General features: G+C 42.4%; 2 protein-coding genes across 4 annotated transcripts; one reads left to right on the top strand and one right to left on the bottom strand.

Annotated features, from left to right (window-relative positions):
• Nucleotides 1–379: 379 nt before the first annotated feature.
• Nucleotides 380–11,736, bottom strand: LOC308371160 (eukaryotic translation initiation factor 4B-like). 3 transcript variants are annotated; one of them, XM_080845990.1, is made up of 15 exons: nt 11,690–11,736; nt 10,420–10,563; nt 9,898–10,103; nt 9,428–9,544; nt 8,864–8,918; nt 6,921–7,073; nt 6,567–6,713; nt 4,569–4,796; nt 3,637–3,910; nt 2,538–2,644; nt 2,093–2,342; nt 1,447–1,484; nt 1,292–1,346; nt 1,010–1,082; nt 380–760 (listed from the first exon to the last, which is right to left on the bottom strand). In XM_080845990.1, exons 1-15 carry the CDS (start codon nt 11,700–11,702, stop codon nt 683–685), a joined length of 1,938 nt encoding a protein of 645 aa, XP_080702116.1. In that variant the 5' UTR covers nt 11,703–11,736; the 3' UTR covers nt 380–682. The 3 variants fall into 3 exon arrangements, with proteins under 3 accessions (XP_080702116.1, XP_080702117.1, XP_080702118.1); XM_080845991.1 differs by having other exon boundaries at nt 380–757; XM_080845992.1 differs by having other exon boundaries at nt 2,568–2,644.
• A 958-nt stretch (nt 11,737–12,694) lies between these two features.
• Nucleotides 12,695–18,201, top strand: ctsa (cathepsin A). Its single transcript, XM_080846616.1, has 15 exons — nt 12,695–12,719; nt 13,123–13,289; nt 13,549–13,660; nt 13,871–13,921; nt 14,017–14,103; nt 14,471–14,626; nt 14,741–14,832; nt 14,921–15,005; nt 15,104–15,195; nt 15,351–15,429; nt 15,539–15,687; nt 16,019–16,094; nt 16,306–16,395; nt 16,486–16,587; nt 16,744–18,201. Exons 2-15 carry the CDS (start codon nt 13,123–13,125, stop codon nt 16,825–16,827), a joined length of 1,422 nt encoding a protein of 473 aa, XP_080702742.1. The 5' UTR covers nt 12,695–12,719; the 3' UTR covers nt 16,828–18,201.
• The last annotated feature ends 14 nt before the right edge of the window (nt 18,202–18,215 follow it).

Genomic DNA, 18,215 nt, shown 5'->3' with positions numbered 1-18,215 from the left:
GGGTCCTCCAGTTAAATGAGCAACCACAGGGGTTTGGATTCTCTCACACACGCCCCTGCAGTGATAAAGCCACTATCTGGCAGTCATCCATTTTTCCCACCTCTGTTTTGAAACCTTACAGCTTCCAAATACAGAAGTGTTAATGTATTATAAACATTGGGTAGTATATGAACTTGAAGTAGGACATCTAGCCTTGTATTATAATGAGTCACACCAGCTTTTAAGAGTTCAGAAGAAAAGTGTACAGGGTCGAAACATGTGGACAAACTTCTTGTCTATGCACGTCTGAAAATGGAAAACATGGGTGTGCTGCCGAATGTCAAGTTATTGATCACAACGTGGATAAATGTCAGAAGCAAAACAAACACGAAGCTTTTTTTAACCACCATATTTTTATTTTATTTATTACAATTACTTCCTTTTGTCGAGTGTGTATCCGAGTCATTTTAGATTTCATCAGCATTAAAAAAAAAAGAAAACAAAGTAAGTCCAGTCAGTGACACTATCTCTTATGTTCTAGTAGCGGGCATCCTGAAGTAAAGGTAGGGGGAGGGGCTTAGGCTCGTTAGGGCCACCCCTTTATCACACAAGTAAAGACATTTTCTGATTTAGAGTGAATTTGTATTGTCATTCTCTCTTTTTTTGCGACTTCTTCTACCACTGCGATGTTCCTCTGCTCCGTTCACTCTCCATCCTCATCGTCGTCAGCCTGCTCTCCATCTATCAGAAGAGCGGCGTACTTACTGGCCGAGCTGAACTTCTGGCGAAAATACAAATACCTGTTAATTTAATTTCAACAAAAGCAGCACTACACTAATTTCCACATCAAGTTTAAAAACATACTTAATGCACTGACATCCACAAACTCTGAATCTCACAACAGTCCTCTGCTGTGCAATGTGAAAACTCCGCACTAAATGCCCAGGCACAAACACAACAATCCTCCATTGAACAGCTGTGCTCTCTAATAGAGCTGAACTGGCTACTGTAAGATAAGAGATGTGCTTACAGGAGCAGGGGTCTCCTCAAATTTCTTTGGCTCAGATGCTGGTCTAGGTTCTCGCTCTTTTCTGATCTCTGTCCTGCAAAGGCAAATTCACAAATATAGCATCAAGTCAGTTGAAGGCTGTCAGGAAAGAAACCATTCTTTCCTACCAAGAAAACCATACACAAAATAAGAGAGCCATACACAAAATAATGGGTTCAATTCGACTGGCTGTTGAGTCTATTGTCTGTCTAAAAAGCACCCAATCCTGTTACAGGCTGTAGCCAAAAGTGGCAGAGAACCTACTTGGCCTCCACTTTGCCGCGTCCCGCTCCAGATCCTGCGTCCGACTTATTCTCATCTGCAAGACAGAGACGCCGTTTTATTTTGTGAGGGGAAAGCCCTGGGTCTGTTGGGGTTGGGATAACTGCAAGAGTGAATGTGATGGATGAGGAACTTACCCTTGCCTGAGCCTCTCTCATCGGCTGAACTGGAAGAGCTGGAGAGACACGCAGATGAGCATGTGAGACTCAAATAGATTCATGCAAACCATTCAGACATTGAGGTAAGTCAGTACTTAGGTATCTGGGTATAGGATATACACTTTTTAGAGTGTATCGGTGAAGGCTGAAAACACTACTTGTATTTTTATATAAATTTAATATAACAGGCCCACATGAAGAGATTGAATAAATTGACTAAAAAGGAAGAAATCATTGCTCACAAACCGCTACTCTTGTGGACAGTTTCTCACATTGGACCTTGACTGACTTGCAAGTTAAATAAAACCAGTAAAAATACTTAATGAATGAACCAAACTAAATGCAATCACCCTGAAGTTTTGCATTTGATTCCCCATTTTAGCATCCCAATGCCATGTCTCTGTGCAGCTTTAATACGCCAAGAGAGATCAAGATAAAGAAGATCCACCTTTGTCCAGGTTTCTTTGAAATTATGGCATATTACACGACCAATTGCTGACACTAACTCTATAGAAATCTCTTTAAGGAAAATCTCCGCCAAACAGAAGCTAGTGCCTGTACTGGTTGGTTGGTTGGTGGTACTGGTTGTGTTTGATTGTGGTTTTAAAAGGGCAGGGCATCATACCTCTTGGGGGGAGAGATGGGGGTGCTGCTGTCCCCATCGCTGGTTGCTCCCCCTGTGCTGCGCTTGGCCCAGGCATTCTCCTTGGGGGGCGGGGCTGGCATCACTTTGAGGGGGAGGCCATCCTGACTGGTTGGGGATGTTGGGGGGCGGGGGCGGGGTGCAGGGGCGGGGGTGGGGGAGGTTTGCTGGTCCTCCTGGCCGCTGAAGACCTCGTTCTCTGTCGAGCGCTCGCTCTCCCGGCGGCGGGAACCTGGAGAAGAGGGACAGCAACCAAAAAGCATGAGATATACTCAGATAGCACAAAACAAACATGAAATACCAGTCTAGGTGGCAAAAAAACCCGTTTCCCTCATGTTCTCTTTATGTGCTGAACTTCGGGTGCAAATTTAGACATTGTAAACTAAACATGCATATTCCAGACTTATCTGACAAATGTCTAGCATACCAGGACTCTGGATAGTTGCGACCAGCTCACCTCGTCCAGGCGGTGCAGAGTCGCTGCCCGTCTGAGAGCGCTCCTTTGGCGGGTTTTCACTGCGCCAGGTTGGTTCCCTACAAAGGCAACAGCACAGAGGATAAGTGACGCAAGGCAATCTCATCTGACATCAAAACGATATTAAACCATGAACATATCTCTCAGAAAACCCTAAAAGGTATGGGAATCGACTGGAAATTTGTAGTTTTTGTGTCAGCATTTTAAAACGTCTTGGTTCCAAAGAAAATGAATGGTTCCAATGGAAAAATGAATGGGTTTGCACAAAATTGGCAAACATAAGTTGTGAGAGAAACGCAAGTAGAAAACCTCGGCAAATGCTTGATGAGTTAAAATGTAGTTATCAGTCGGTCTTTTGTAACAAACTGATGTCTTGTCTCGTTGCTATCGCTATCGAAGGCAGAAACCGAATGGACTACACCGTGTCACTTGCCTCAGGCAACACAAGTTATTTAATACAAGTTATTTAAATGCTCTTGTTAGGGCAAATGTTACACCCAGGACGCTGCGCTCGTCTAGTGAGCGTCGTCTGGCACTGCCGCCTGTGCAGGGCAATCCAGACTATTCTCATTTGGAGTTCCAAGTTGGTGGAACGAACTGCCTAGTACTACCAGAGCAGGGGCGTCCCTCTCTTCCTTCAAAAAGCTCTTGAAGACCCAACTCTTAAGAGCACCTCCCTTCCTAACTGGCACCTTAACTAATGCTTAACTTGCATTTCAGCAGTTACAGTCCCGCACTTCTTTTTTCTTCTATGCCGTTTTTGTATTTCTTATGTAAAGTAGTATTTATAGGTTTTTATTGCTCTTAGCTAGACTGTTCTCTCCCTTGTATGTCGCTTTGGACAAAAGCGCCTGCTGAATTACTAAATGTAAAGTAAATGTTAATTGCCATGGGTGTCATCTTGACGATTTTCCAAATTCCCATTCATTCCCATCATCTTTTTGAAACCGTGAACATGCAAAAATGCTAATCGGCCAAATACACAATGACGACGGTCACTCCCACACTCTATTCCGGTCATCTTTCTTTCGTCCCCATCTGTGCAACTCACTTGTCTCTTGGTCTGTCGCGTAGGTCACGCCCGCCCCGGTCGTCCTCCAGCTGTCTCTGCAGCTTCTCCTGCTCCTTCTTGAGCCTCTCCTCCACCTCGCGCTCTCTGGCTGCCGTGTCCACGGGTTTGGCATTGCCAAAGATGGAGGCTCGGCCACCGCCGCCGCCGCCACCACCACCGGTGCTGGGGGCAGGTGGGGTAGTCTTCCCCGCCTCCCCCTCCACTGTAGGGGTGCTGCGGGGCTTCAGGACAAGCTTGGGCCTCTGTGTTGGTGCTGGAGACAGGGAGAGGATTCATGATTTGGGGTGATGGGACACTAAGGCCTTCTCCCATTGTGCACACTTGCACCCTTCACTTCACTGGAGGGCACCTTAACGCATCACTTCGGTGAAGTGTTTGATGGGTGGGCAACAAAGGACTTCACGGTAAAAGAATGAAGGTCACTCAACCTTCTACGTCACATGAGATGCACCTCAAAGGACAAGAATGCATGCAGAAATGACAGAATTTAGAACCACACTGCAAAAAATGCTTTTCTAACCTAGTGTTATTACTCTTATATTGAGATGAAAAATCTAGTTGGTCTTGTTTCTAGCTAAATTGTACTTACCTAGTGCTTTCTTGGTAAGGCTATTTTTACCTATTTCAAGCAAATATTACTTATTTTAAGAAATCTTAACAAGCCAAATTTGCTTAACGCACTGGCAGCCAAATTTGCTTGTTTTAAGCAGAATCCTGCTTCAATATGTAATTATTTGTCTTAAATCTAGAGGGGCATTTTTTGCAGTGCACATAACAAATCAATTCATATTACACCCCTGTACAGCAAAATACAGTGTTTGCAAGCATGTAGAGGACTGTAGTCATCAACTCTCATATAAAAACAAACAAAGTTACTCACGAATACGCAAAGACAAATAAAGGAACCTCACCACCACCACCACTTTCCGCTCGCCTCTCAAACCGATCTTCACGATCACCACCGCGATCACCACCACGATCACGATCACGATCACCACCAAAACGGTCGCCAAAGGCACCACCACCACCACCACTCCTGCCTCCTCCTTCATTGTTATCGTAGTCTCGTCTGAATCCAGTGCCGAATGCTCTGCGGCCATCTCTACCATCATCTCTACCACCTCCACGAGAGTCGAAACCTGTGGACAACCAGGACCAGAACAACAGTAAGAACCCACATTCATGTCCCACCACAACCCAAAAACATACCATGCACCAGTGTCTTTCAGAGCCCTAGATTACTCATGAATGATACCTGATAGACACAAACGATATTCTTATTTTTCCAGACAGGCAATATATGAATCAATATACAACGAAATAAAAAAAACATTTAAAGTGTAAAGTCCAACCACTGCATGATTTTTTTAAATGCTAAACATTGCCGTGGGGATGGGGGCCTAAACTCCTGTGAATGATGAGTCTCGATCAGCAAATGAAAACTAGAATATGCATTTCCTGAAGGAAATACCAGTGCATGAAATGCAAAATTTAAGAAAGAAGAAAGGAAATAAGAGTGAACAAGAGGGAAAGAAGACAGGAAAGAAGAATGAACCACAGTGGATATGGATAAAGTCAGTGAAGAGAGAGTAAAGAGGGAAAATACTGAAAGAAGGAGAGAAAATGGATTGGAACAGAGAGATGGAGTGTGAGAAAGAGGAGTTAGAAAAAAAACTATTGGATGGTGGTTCTACAGAGAGAGGGAATGGGTGAAAATAGGAAAGAGAATGGACTGGAGGAAGGAGATGTTAGAATGATCGAGGATAAAGTGAAAGATATAGACATGGCATGGAGGAAGTAAAGGATATGGAAGGGAGGATAGAGGACTGAAAAGTCAAAGGCTGACAAAAAAAAAGAGAAGGAATGGATGGACAGAGTAATTGAAAGAAGAAATGATAGAACAGTGAACAGGTGTGCCTATAGATAATGAGATAGAGAGTGAAGAGGGAAAATATTAATAATAATAATTAATTTGATTTTTAACGCACTTTTCATTCAGAAGAATCGCAGAGTGCCTACATATTAGAAAATAACTATAATAATACAATACAATAAATAAGTTAGCATAAGCCTAATAGAAAACGTAGTGGTGCTAGACTTAACACAAGGCCAGAAATGCCTTAAGTTCTTGAACAAAAATGTTTTAAGTCCAGCTTTAAAGGAGTCCAGCGTCTGCGTTGCCCTTAGGTGAAAAGATGGAGAGAAAAATGGAGTGAAGCAGAGAGATTGAGTTTGAGAGAAAGTAGATTGAGAGGGATGGAGGAAAAAAAGTTGAGTATGGAAGGTGTCTCTTAATATTCCTAGTTATACGGTTGAATTGAGAGGGACAGCGAGAAGAGGTGACTGTGCAGGCGTCAGTGAAGCACAGGTGCAAGCCAGTTTAATGACCCTATTATGAGGTCACAATGGCCCAATGTAAGTCTCGGGGAGAAATTGTATTTGTTTTTCTTTAATCTCTTAAAAAGTATAACGTTCAGAAAAATGCATAGCACAAGTTTCCTTTATAAGACCTACGCGACAAAGTTTGAACAAAGTTTCTACGTCAAGCAGTTTGAGTTGAATTGTTGCAGAAAAACATTAAAAAAAATAATAAGTTGGAAGAATAAGAAGTCTAGGAATAATAATACAGGGCATTTCATGGACTGTAATTTGACGCACTCGAGGGCAGGGGCTAGTCCATGAGGTGGATACGTTCCAAATGGTTGTTTCATCACAGTTCAGTCATATAATTTAGTTTACAGCTCAAAATGTAAGGATGCACTTCAATTTTAACAGTTACCCCTTTAACTTTACCATTGCTACCTATCCCTAAGCTTTACACAAAAGCGGATGTAACATTACGAACATCTACACGATGGTGAAGCCACAGTAACAGAAACTCTCATGCTGATGGTCAACAATGCACCCACCTCCTCTGTCGAAGTCACGAGGTCCCCGGTCATCATAGCGATCACGGAAGCGATCCCGATCCCGTCCACCACCAAAGGCACCACCATCATCCCTCCGTGGTCCATCTCTGCTGAAACGATCCGAATCACCAAAGCGATCCCGTGATCCTGCAAACACACAATGGCAACCATCAACACATGACTGGGCATCAGTTTCTATTTTAATACAGAAATCCATTCCTAACTGAAACACTAAAGAGGACATTTACACTTTTGAAACAGATTGAGGTCAGGCTGATGATCTAGCCCCATCTTCACAGGTTGCAGTCATAGCAAATCGGAGGTTAATAAAATTGAGTAGATAGATTAACTCACCCCCCCCGAAAGCATCATCCCGTCTAGGTGCTGGGGTATCATCCATGTCTGCGCTGGACCGAGCTCTCCAGTCCGTGGCCGTATTGGCGGGTCCATCTTCCATTCCATGACCTCGGTCACGGTCACGCCCCATCATAGAGCCGTTGTCCCTCTCTGGTCAACAGCAGAGTGAGTAAGTATGCAAGGAGAAAGAGAAAAAATTTACCAAAATGTATATAGTAGAAAATACACTGATGTGAAGCACACATCACCATTTTGTTAAACATCTGGGGCCGTATTCACAAAGAATCTTAGGGCTAAAAGTAGCTCATAAGTGGCGAATTTAGGAGAAACTCCTAAAAATAATGGGCGTGTCAGTCTTACATTTAGGACTCCTATTTTTTTTTACTAAGAGCAATTCACAAAATATTTTATCCCTAAAAGTAGCACCTAAGTCTAGGACAGCTTAAAACTCCTCATGAGGACTCCTAAGTCACTAAGACCTATTCACAAATAGTCTTAAAATGGCTGAAGCCAGACGTAACGTGTTGGAGACAATGAACGACTCTGAATTGTTGAGAAGATATCGTTTAAACCGTGAAGGCATCAACATTTAACTAGAATTAGTGCGGGATGCAATCACGTCTCCAACTAACCGAAACCCAATCAGTCCGAAAGTTAAATGTTTGATAACATTAAGATTTTTGGCTACGGGGAAAATGCAACTTTGCAACGCAGACGACTTCAGAATATCGCAATCATCAGTAAGCCGATTAATTCATCAAACAATCACCGCACTCTGTAGACCACACATTGTACAACAGTTTATCCGGTTCCCTTTGGACAATCGCCTACTTCAAAGGATCAAGGTCAATTTCATGGCGATTGCAGGAATGCTCGGTGTTGTGGGTGCCATCGATGGAAAACACATTAAAATAATTCCTCCATCCAGAGATGAGGACGTCTTTGTAAACCGCAAAAAGGTACATTCAATACATACACAGATAGTGTTTGATCCAAATTTCACAATCATGGATATTGTTGCGAAGTGGCCTGGATCTACTCACGATTCGCGCATTTTAATGGAGAGCGGTATGCGCCAGCTTTTTGAGCGGCACCATGTACCTGCTGGATGCCACTTGTTGGGTGACAGTGGCTATCCATGCAAGACATGGCTTTTGACACCCTTCCTCAATCCACAACCGGGAGCACAGTTGATCTACAACATGCAAGTATACGCATGAGGCCTATTTTGGTGACACAATACCTGTAGCCGCGACGGCTCTTTTAAAGTCCACTCCGCAATCTCCATCCTACATTGTGACTGGAGCGCATACCACCGCTTCTCGCAGTCATCGACAGAGCGACACACGGCAGGGAATGAAGCATTTATGTTAACACATGTGTCCTCCCATGCCTCACACATAGTTTCCAGGGTGCTTTAATTATTACTTCTTTGATTTCATGCAATTTCCGTGTTTTTTTTCCGGCAATTTCTCTTTCTCTTAACGTGCAAAGCGTCATTCTCGTTGGATGCACAAACTTGTCATCATGCGTGTGCATTCTGCTAAGTGCACTGTCCATAGCTATTTAATATGACTTCATTTGAAGCCTAGGTTATTCTCTTATTTTCTGTTGATTTAGTGGGATCGTTAGGGGGATGTTAGGACTGAGTTTTGAATGAGAGCGCCTGTCAGCAACCAATCACCGTGCGCACCGCTTCTAAACTCGTGCATGAGAATTGACGTCATCCATAGCAACGGAGTTTTTATCTTAAGCTTAGGAGTTGGTATTATCCTTAGTATGAGTAGGTCTCAGAAGCGTTGTGAATCACTTTTAAGAAATTACTCCTACGTAAAATGTTTTAGCGCGAGTTAGGAGCACTCCTAGTGGTAAGATAAAAGGCTTTGTGAATACGGCCCCTGAACTTTAAATCTAATTCTATGTTTGAACAGTAACTGTACCTTTGTCATTGGATTGGTCTGCAATGTCCACACGAACCCGCCGGTTCCCAAGGTTCTATGGAGACAAAAGGTTCAGGCATGCAGAACAAAAGCAGAGCCGCGACTGATCAACTATTAACTTGTCAGGAGAGCTGACAGAAGAGCAACTCATCCATAGGGTGGTCTACACATAAAATCTTGCATTAGCTAGAACATTTTCACAAAGTATTAATTTCTTAGTAACTTTAAAAAAAAAAAAAAAAAGATTTTATGAGCAAAATTAGAGGTTTGGCTCAGATGTTATTGCCAATAATCAGCACTTGATTTACTTGAGAGTTGACCTGTATATTTACTATGACAGTCTATTCTATTGTCTTCCGACAGGAAAAGACGCTTTGGATTTCCTAGGTTAACGCTTCACTGCACTGAAACATGCAGTATATCAAGGTTTCTGGAGTCTGTGATAAGAATCTCTTCTCTTCAAGTTCTACACTAATCTACTATCAGATATATTATACTTCAACATGAGTCAACACATACAAACTGTTGACAATTTTTTTCTCCATGTCAGTTGCAGGAACTCACCTCCTCATTAAAAGTGAGTGCATTTAGGAGCGATTCCACGTCGTCAAACTCTGCATAGCCAAAGCCCTTCAACCTCTCTGGGTTACTGGGCTCCCTTGGCAGACGCACAGCGCTGATCTGTACACAGAGCAAAGCAGCAAACAGATTATTGATTATGTTAACCCACTGCCAAAGGAAACGAGAACCAAACCAGACACACAGAGGGAACTGGAGGAATTAGGATAAGCCCAGTAATAAAGGAGTTAGAAAGTAATGAAGGAGTCAGTTTCCTTACAGATGGTAGATGGCATGGTATGACCATGTTTCAAAACATTAATACTGCCAAAAACACCCTGTCCCTGTGTGCCTCCCAGGGACATAACTGCCTGTGTTTGCCAACTTTATGCTGCATTGAGCAACACCAAAAAGGCAATCATGCACCTCCCGAAAAAAGATTTTCAAATCAAATTGCCTGTGGACTCGCTACGCACCGCAAGACCTCTGAAGAAGTCCTTGATAGATTCCTCCGAGACATCATAGGGCAGGTTACCCAGGAAGGCGGTGTAGGGGGGGCCCTTAGGCAGGCGGGTGCGGTCCACGTTGGGCTCACGAGCTGCCCGTGGGGCCGTGGGCAGAATGGAGCGGTCAATTGGAGGCCCCCGGAACACTTCCTCTGCTGTGTGCCAGGAGGTGGAGACTGGAGCCATACACACACACACACACACGACTGGTTGACATCATAGCTTACACCAGGTGTGGCCATTTTTTGATTTTATTCATTTCCATTTCATGTTAATTTCTCCCTGGATATCATAAACATTGAATAATCAGCCGTTTAGCTTTTGAGCAATATGATGACATCTTAGAACCTTAAAAGATATAAGCTGGCTGCTTAAAAGTTTGCAACAGAATATAGTTCAACTGACAACTGTCCTGTATGCCCGTTCATGTCTATTATTTACATAACATCAGCTTTCTGAATATCTCCTGATAGAATTCACTCAGATCCTCACCATCTCCATCCAGATCATCGGTCTCGTCGGCCCAACTGGTTGCCTTGGCTGACGAGAAACTAGGGGCCGGGCTGGCATTCCCCTTGTCGTCTGCCAAGAAGTCGGTGAGAGTAAGGGTCTTCCCCTTCTTATTCTTCTTCTTAGCTGGGGCCACAGACAGAGAATTAGTTCATTGACACGTAGGTCAGTAATGTAAACATATCACCACTAGTAAGTGTGTTGTGTGGAGAACTAGGTTAATGGTTGCTGTCTACTACGATTTGCACTCGTTGACCAGCCACGCCTCGAACACTGTTTGGGACCAAGTTTGACAAGAGGACGCAAGGTCATCACAGATAAGAAAACAGAAAATGTTCCCATGACAGACGGTCCACTAGACCCGGGCTGTTTCCAAACTACCAGACACATGTTATGCAATATGCTTAGTACCAGAAAAATCAACTGCGAGAATGGTATAGTAATCGTGTAAGATATCCATGTAAGCAACTGGTGGGAAATGATGGGTGTAATTTATTGTATCTGCATGCTGGTTATACCGCAAACCGTATGAAACATTTCAAAAGGACCCCCACTTTGTCACTAACGAGATGTTTTCCATACGCGCGAGCTAATAAGCTAGCTGTGTAGCTTACAGCAATGTATGAGCACACACATGACTGCTAACCTGCCAGTAGCTTTAGACAGCATAACAAACCCAAAGAGGCTCGAACAATAGGAGTGAATGAACAGGACATTCATTCGGGTTCAAATCACCAGTTACTGAACACCGTCTGTTCCCACCTGATCGTACACGTGGGGCACTACTCTGGAAGCCTCTCGGCCCAAGACATGCGCTTGCGTTAAAGCTGCAACTTAGCTAGTTAGCGCCACAGATAACATGAGTTGGATACAATGTGACGGTCTCTAAATATCATTGTCCGAAATACATAATTAGGACGAGGCCATATTAAAAGAGGACCACTACGTGGCACAGACCGTGATCAATATTCCTGTAAATTACACAGAAAGAAATCCGAAAGCATCGGCTAATTCTAAACTGATGTTAGCTGGCTAACTAACTAGCACCCTGCCGCCCCTTGGGTCGGGCCGGGCCGGGCTAGCGTTTCGATATAATGTGATTAAACCCAATACAAATATGTCCTTTTAAGACGCCCACTCAAACCACCCCAGTATGCGGGTATCAGTAACACAATTCTCCATTCTGATGTTTCGATGATATATCTTCACAATTGCCAAAAGCGACTCATTGCAAGCTCACATAAAACCTCACCTGACGCCGCCATGTTGAAGAGCGACCTCGTAACAGACTCCCGGATGAATGCGTCAGGAAAGACTGACCGAGAACGCGCCTCCGCACGCGCCAAGACATAAAGTACGAGCACAGGCTTTAGAGAGGCGTAGATCTACTTTCAATTTCTAGTTTAGGTCTGGTGTAAATGCCAATCGTCCTGAAATCTATGTTTCTTTAATGATTTTAGTAAGTTGAGTAAAGAGTCCATGAAACAATAGTCTTGGTGTTATCAAGTCCTCCACGGAGAATTAGTTGCCTCTATATAAAAGCTGTTGCATTTTAAACATTAATAAACCTAGGATCGACTGTTCCTCCCCCAGCTTTATTATGACCCAATGCCCGTGAAATAAATCTGACCCTAAAATAGTAAACAGTTTATTTGTGTGGTTATAACCAAGGCTATTTAAAATTAAAAAAAAAATTGTTGCTGTTGCTGAAAAGTGTTGAAACCAAAAGCTGACATGTGGCCTTAAAAAATGTATGGTTTCTTTTTATAGACTTTAGAAAAATGTCTCCTAAAAATAAAAGTATCATTTCATTTCTGTTAAAGTAGGCTAACCAAGCTGTCACATACACTATCACAAACTGCAATGGTAAATATGGGGAACTTCCTGTGTTTAGCCCGAATTTGCTACAATATGTATTTTTTAGACAAAATCATAATTTTACCAAAAGTCAAATAACTGCAGCCACTATTGAATGGAATTGAATACAATAATGAATGGCACAATGCCTTCAATCCAATGATTCGGCCAAATAACGTGGCGTGGCAATGTCAAAACACAATTTAGCAGGCAGTGTCAATGTGTTGGAATATTGCAAATGTGTAACGGGATTAAACATGCAGACACCACTGCAGAATTGTTCATACTAAAATTCTGTAGGTTTCTGAAAGTGGACGACCGAGATGTCACATGACCTCATCACGGGACCTTCCAGTTGATTGTCACATGGTTTGATTTCATGTTAAATTCTGAACGTCTGGCGTAGGCTGCTCAGGATCAGGAAGGTGAGTTTATGTTATCTCCCGACAGCAACTGCCGGTATTAGAGGTATTTATTGAAGTCTGCTTTAGTCTGCTCGTTAGCTAGTTAGCAAGTTATAGATTAGCTTATCTATATTTCTGAGATATCTCAGCCTTATGACCTTGTTGTGATGCTGCCTTCCTGTTTGTAACTATTGTCTACGATTGCTAGTGGAACCTCCGCTGGATACTTTTTCCCCTCATGAAATAGGCAATGCAATAGCTCGAACAAGCTCGCTATATACCTGCTGTTTTATAATTGTGTTCCCTTCTCTAATCCCGAGTTTACAAATTGAAAACAATATTGTGTATTTTCCACGAAAGTTAGATTGAATAAAAGGTAATGTCATTCGATAGAATTGTACATGTGTTGTGTTGATGCCCGCAGATGTCGCATTTGGTGGTTCCATGTCTGCTGCTGCTTGGAACTTTGGGAGTTTTCGGAGCACCTGATGCCGATGAGATTAAATTCCTCCCCGGGCTCCCGAAACAGCCCTTATTCAAGCAGTATTCAGGATACTTAAACGTTGCCGACAACAAGCACCTTCATTATTGGTAGTCTGTTTAAGCTTCTTACTTTCGTTTCCCTATCGGTGTTCTTGCCAGCTTCCCTGTTGTCATCTGGCCATTGTGAGGGGAACCACTTATTGCTGAATGAAAAGTGATGACGTTTAACTTTTAACCTTTGAGTCTACACAGAAAAACTTGGTGTGTGTGTGTGGACCCCATTTTAGCCACTGTCAGTCTTACTGATCACAAGAACCGCTCTGTGTGTCCCTTAACCAGGGTGATGGTTTGTGATGTCTGTGTTCAGGTTTCTTGAGTCTCAGAAAGATCCTGCCCAAAGCCCAGTGGTTCTTTGGTTGAATGGAGGACCAGGCTGCAGCTCTCTGGACGGACTGCTCACAGAACATGGACCTTTCCTGGTCAGCAGCTGTAAAGCCCTTAATCTGACAAACGCCTTGTTCTTTCTTGTTAATGATTTAAACCTTACCTAATTAGTGCGAAGGCAGTGTAACATTACACCTTGTGACCAGTGATATAATGCTGCATAGGCTATCTGTGAACTAAACAGGTTTGTACATTTACAAAGGGCAACTGAGTGGAGTGTTTATATTACTAAACTCTCATTTCAGATTCAAGATGATGGCATGTCATTGACATATAATCCATATTCCTGGAACAAGGTATGTTAACAGTGGTCTGAATAGACACTAGCTTCTGCTTGTAGATGTGTCTTAGAAGTGAGTGGAAGGTGACATTGCTTACATTTCTGTTCTAGATTGCCAATATGCTCTATCTTGAGTCACCAGCAGGGGTTGGGTTTTCCTACTCGGATGACCAGCAGTACACCACCAATGATACTGAGGTAAAGAGGATAACATTTTGTTTATTGTGCTAGTTGGAGTCAAAACAGCTGTTTTGAGATGAGGATGTGGTTTTAAAAAAAAAAACACACACATTGCACATTACGCCGATCTGCCACAGGTTGTTAACTGCATCTGTTTCAGGTTGTTAATTGCTTTTGTTTACATTTTCTGATGTAAGCAAATGCTTAAAACACCCAAAATTATCATGATTCAGATAATGCACACATATTGGTAGGCATTTTTTTTTCGGATGGTGATGGTGGTTTACAAATTCATTTATTAAAGCTTTTTTTTTTTTTTAAATACAATGTTTTAATTCATTGTTCAAGCATTGAAATTCATGTCTATTGTTCTGTACTGTTCCAGGTGTCGATGAATAACTACCTTGCCCTTAAGGAATTCTTCCGGCTTTTCCCAGAATACCAAAAAAATGAGGTCTTCCTCACAGGCGAAAGTTATGCTGGAATCTACATCCCTACACTGGCAGAGAGAGTAATGGAAGATGACACCATTAACCTCCAGGTTTGCTGTGTCTAGTTTGCAATTAACAATTTTGGTCTCAAACTAACACAGATGGTTTCAAGTCTGAGAACTCTAAAAAGATATGTAAACTGAATATGAAATTGTAATTTTCAGGGTATAGCTGTTGGAAATGGGATGTCCAGTTATGAACTGAATGACAACTCTCTTGTCTATTTTGCATATTACCATGGACTTCTTGGATCAAGGTGCCTTTTCACTGCTTAATTATCTGGCTCATGCAATCTGTATTGCAGTGAGTAGAGTCCTCTAAAATGATTTCCACTTTGTTCCTAGACTGTGGGAAGCCTTGCAGTCATTTTGCTGTCAAGGTGGGAAGTGTGACTTCTACAACAACCTCAATCCAAACTGCACCAAAAATGTATGGCTCTCCTCTAATCCACTTTTACATGTTTACTAAGATATACCTTGACATGTAAAAACCTCCATTCACTTTTGCCTCTTTACGCTTCTGTGTAGCTGGAGGAGGTGCAGTACATTGTGTACAGCTCTGGACTGAACATGTATAACCTGTATGCTCCCTGTCCTGGTGGAGTACCGGTGAGGGCAAGGTGAGGTTACGGAAAACACGCCATGTTTTATTTGGCATATTTGCTGTTTGAAACATTTACTTGTGTTGTTGTTAAATAGAATTGCTTTCACTGATAACTCGCGTTCCATCATAGTTCTTTTTTTAAAGATTCTATTTTATGTTTGATATATGCAGTGTTGACGATGGCCATCTTGTTATCCGTGACCTGGGGAACAATTTCATCAATCATGAACTGTCCACAATATGGAACCAGGTGTGCAAACTCATTCTGTTCTTGGGCTTGTAATTTATCAGACCGTTCACCTTTTCTATTAAGTGAGGGTCTTCTCTTTGTACTAATGTGACTGCAATATGTCCTAAAGAAACTTCAGAACATGATGCTTTTCTACAAATCTGTGAGGCTTGACCCCCCCTGCACAAACTCTACTCCATCCATGCTCTACCTGAACAACCCCTATGTCAAAGCTGCTCTGCACATCTCTCCTAAAGCCCTCGAATGGCAGATATGCAGGTGAGTTTAGAAGAGGATGGGCCTGGCTCAATCTGTGTGTTTCTGTGGAAAGACACTATAGAGTTGATCTGCATTGGTGTGGCCTGGGTGGCTGCCAGTTGCTGTTACAGTAATGGGATCTTGGAAGGATATTCTGCCCCCTTTCTATCTGTATAATGCAAATCATAATATTCAAAGATTATTAAACCAGTGGTATTGTATAGCACAAGAGACCATGGCTTCATCTAGTAGAGCTGTGCTTTTTCAAGTAAAAATGAAAGGCTAATGGCAACATGGATGTTTTTAGCTTCTGCTATGACTGTTCAAATTTGGTTTCTGTTTGCTTTTGCAGTGCTGAAGTGAACAGGAAATACAAACGCCTGTACATGGATGTGACGAAGCAGTACCTCAAGCTTTTGGGGAAACTTGTGAGTTCATGCTTCTTGCTGTAGCAGATGCAGAAAGATGAAGACACGACAGAACGATTCAAAAATATCCTGATAGGAAATGAAACTGAACTGCTTCATGATTGAGTTTAGTCTACCTGTTTTGTAGGCTAGAGGTCATTTGTTAATTAGTGGCGATTATGCATCTGTAAGATCTAATTGTGTTTCTGCCACTATGTGCTCTTGTGTACAGAAATACCGCATTCTGGTGTATAATGGCGACGTCGACATGGCATGCAACTTCCTTGGCGATGAGTGGTTTGTCGAGTCCCTCCAACAAGAGGTAACGTTATCTCCTCAAGGTCTACGTCTTCTCTCCATGTCATCATGATTCTTTGAGCTGACACGTCTAGTGTTGAATGTTCTATTGTAGGTGCAGGTGCAGCGGCGACCCTGGATCTACTACAACGGTGACAGCCAACAGGTCGGTGGCTTCGTCAAGGAGTTCTCCAACTTGGCCTTCCTCACAGTCAAGGTAGGGCTAAGAAATGTTAAACTTCGCAATGACTGTCTATCCGATTAACTTTCTTTTTGTTAGCAGTCCTTGTACAATTTTGGCACCCCCACCCCTTCTGCATTGCCTAACTATTTATCACTATCTCACATTACTGCCTTTTTTTATGTTCCCCAGGGATCGGGTCACATGGTTCCTACGGACAAACCTATTGCTGCCTACACAATGTTCTCCCGGTTCCTGACCAAACAGCCTTACTGAGAGGGGTACACCTCACTGATCACCACTCCTTGAGGAGGAGGAGGAGGGGGGGGGGGGGTGGTATGGGTTGTTGTCTTGCACTGGAGCACAGTGTTAAAAAAAATAATAAATCCTTTCATCAGATTACTAGAAGCAGAGGTCTCACCTCAGGTGTCCATGAAAGACAAACATATAGAAGAGTCCTCTTTACATATGATTATGACTGAGAAATACAATCAGCACTTGCCCTACAGCCTACTGTATGTGAATGTATTAAGGAAGATGAAATTATGAGGCTGACTATTATGATTGTGCAGAAGTGCACTTTTTATCTGTAGTTTAATTACCATGGGACTTGGTCTTTTTAATGCACACCTAGTAGGGAATTCTTTCCTACGGTCAGTCTAATTCATACATGTTTTGGGTAGGGGGTTCACACAACATAACCACTGTAGACTAGTCAGTCCTGATGTTTTAAGAAAAATCTGAATGTGTTTTTTGCCTAGTGCCTTTGAAAATGCTTGCTGTTTCTAATTCTGCATGATCAAAAAGGGAATTGTCTCATGTTGTCGCTGTATGTTGTTGCAGTGTCGATTGATATTTTTTTTTATTAAAGCTTTGTTCCTCTAAATTGGCTTTTGTTCATTATTTCAGAGTCTGAATTTTCATCCCTTGAACTCAGTGGAATTCCGATTAAGTGCACAGCTAAATTTGGACATCTTGCACATCTACCAGACACTGTTCATTAGCCTTTAAATCCAAACATATGATCTCAATACATGACTTACAATACAAAATACCCAAAAGAAAAATGTTTGCTAATACAGCAGTAGTAACAATCAGCAGCACCTACCTCATTGACAATTTATAACTGAATCTTCAACACAACTATGGCATGAACTTTGTCTACATAAAGAATTATACAAAGGTAGTGTAATATACTGCAGTCTAACCTCATTTTAACAAATAATCTAAAAACGGCTGGCAATGTAACGTAAACTTTTATTTTTTTCACTCAATCTCTATACCTGCCGTGTGTTTGTGTATCCTGACATTGGCCAATGCAGGGCACGCCATGGTAGAGCTAGCCTGATGACTGCAGAGTAAAACCTGGAAACGGGGTACCACCAGAACACAGACTTTGTCATGACATGGTTTACTCATTGCAGATATCTGGATAACTCTACAATTGTACTTTGTGGAATATCTGACTGCAGCAATCAGCATGGTCCCTAGAATCAGATTTTGGTGTGTGGTTTACCTAGAGTATAACATGCAGAGGAGTTTGAGGATCCATACAGTGTGTGTCACTTCAGTTTTGATTTGAATAGCATAGGTTTCTAAATGTACACATGAATACAATAGGAAACATAAGAAGGCTGGGGAAACTAAAGTGGTATACAGCCCCC

The sequence above is a fragment of the Sprattus sprattus genome (genome assembly GCF_963457725.1).
Source record: "Sprattus sprattus genome assembly, chromosome: 10".
Taxonomy (NCBI): domain Eukaryota; kingdom Metazoa; phylum Chordata; class Actinopteri; order Clupeiformes; family Clupeidae; genus Sprattus; species Sprattus sprattus.
This window is presented reverse-complemented; position numbering and strand designations above follow the sequence as displayed.

Excerpts from the sequence above, each read along its gene's own strand:
- LOC308371160 (XM_080845990.1), bottom strand. Across the intron at positions 9,545-9,897 it reads ACTTCTTCAGAGGTCTTGCG|ATCAGCGCTGTGCGTCTGCC; the intron begins GTGCGTAGCGAG and ends CTCTGTGTACAG. Across the intron at positions 4,797-6,566 it reads TCGTGACTTCGACAGAGGAG|GTTTCGACTCTCGTGGAGGT; the intron begins GTGGGTGCATTG and ends GGTTGTCCACAG.
- ctsa (XM_080846616.1), top strand. The coding sequence starts at position 13,123 with ATGTCGCATTTGGTGGTTCCATGTCTGCTGCTGCTTGGAACTTTGGGA. Across the intron at positions 13,661-13,870 it reads CAGAACATGGACCTTTCCTG|ATTCAAGATGATGGCATGTC; the intron begins GTCAGCAGCTGT and ends CTCTCATTTCAG. Across the intron at positions 15,196-15,350 it reads GGAGTACCGGTGAGGGCAAG|TGTTGACGATGGCCATCTTG; the intron begins GTGAGGTTACGG and ends TGATATATGCAG.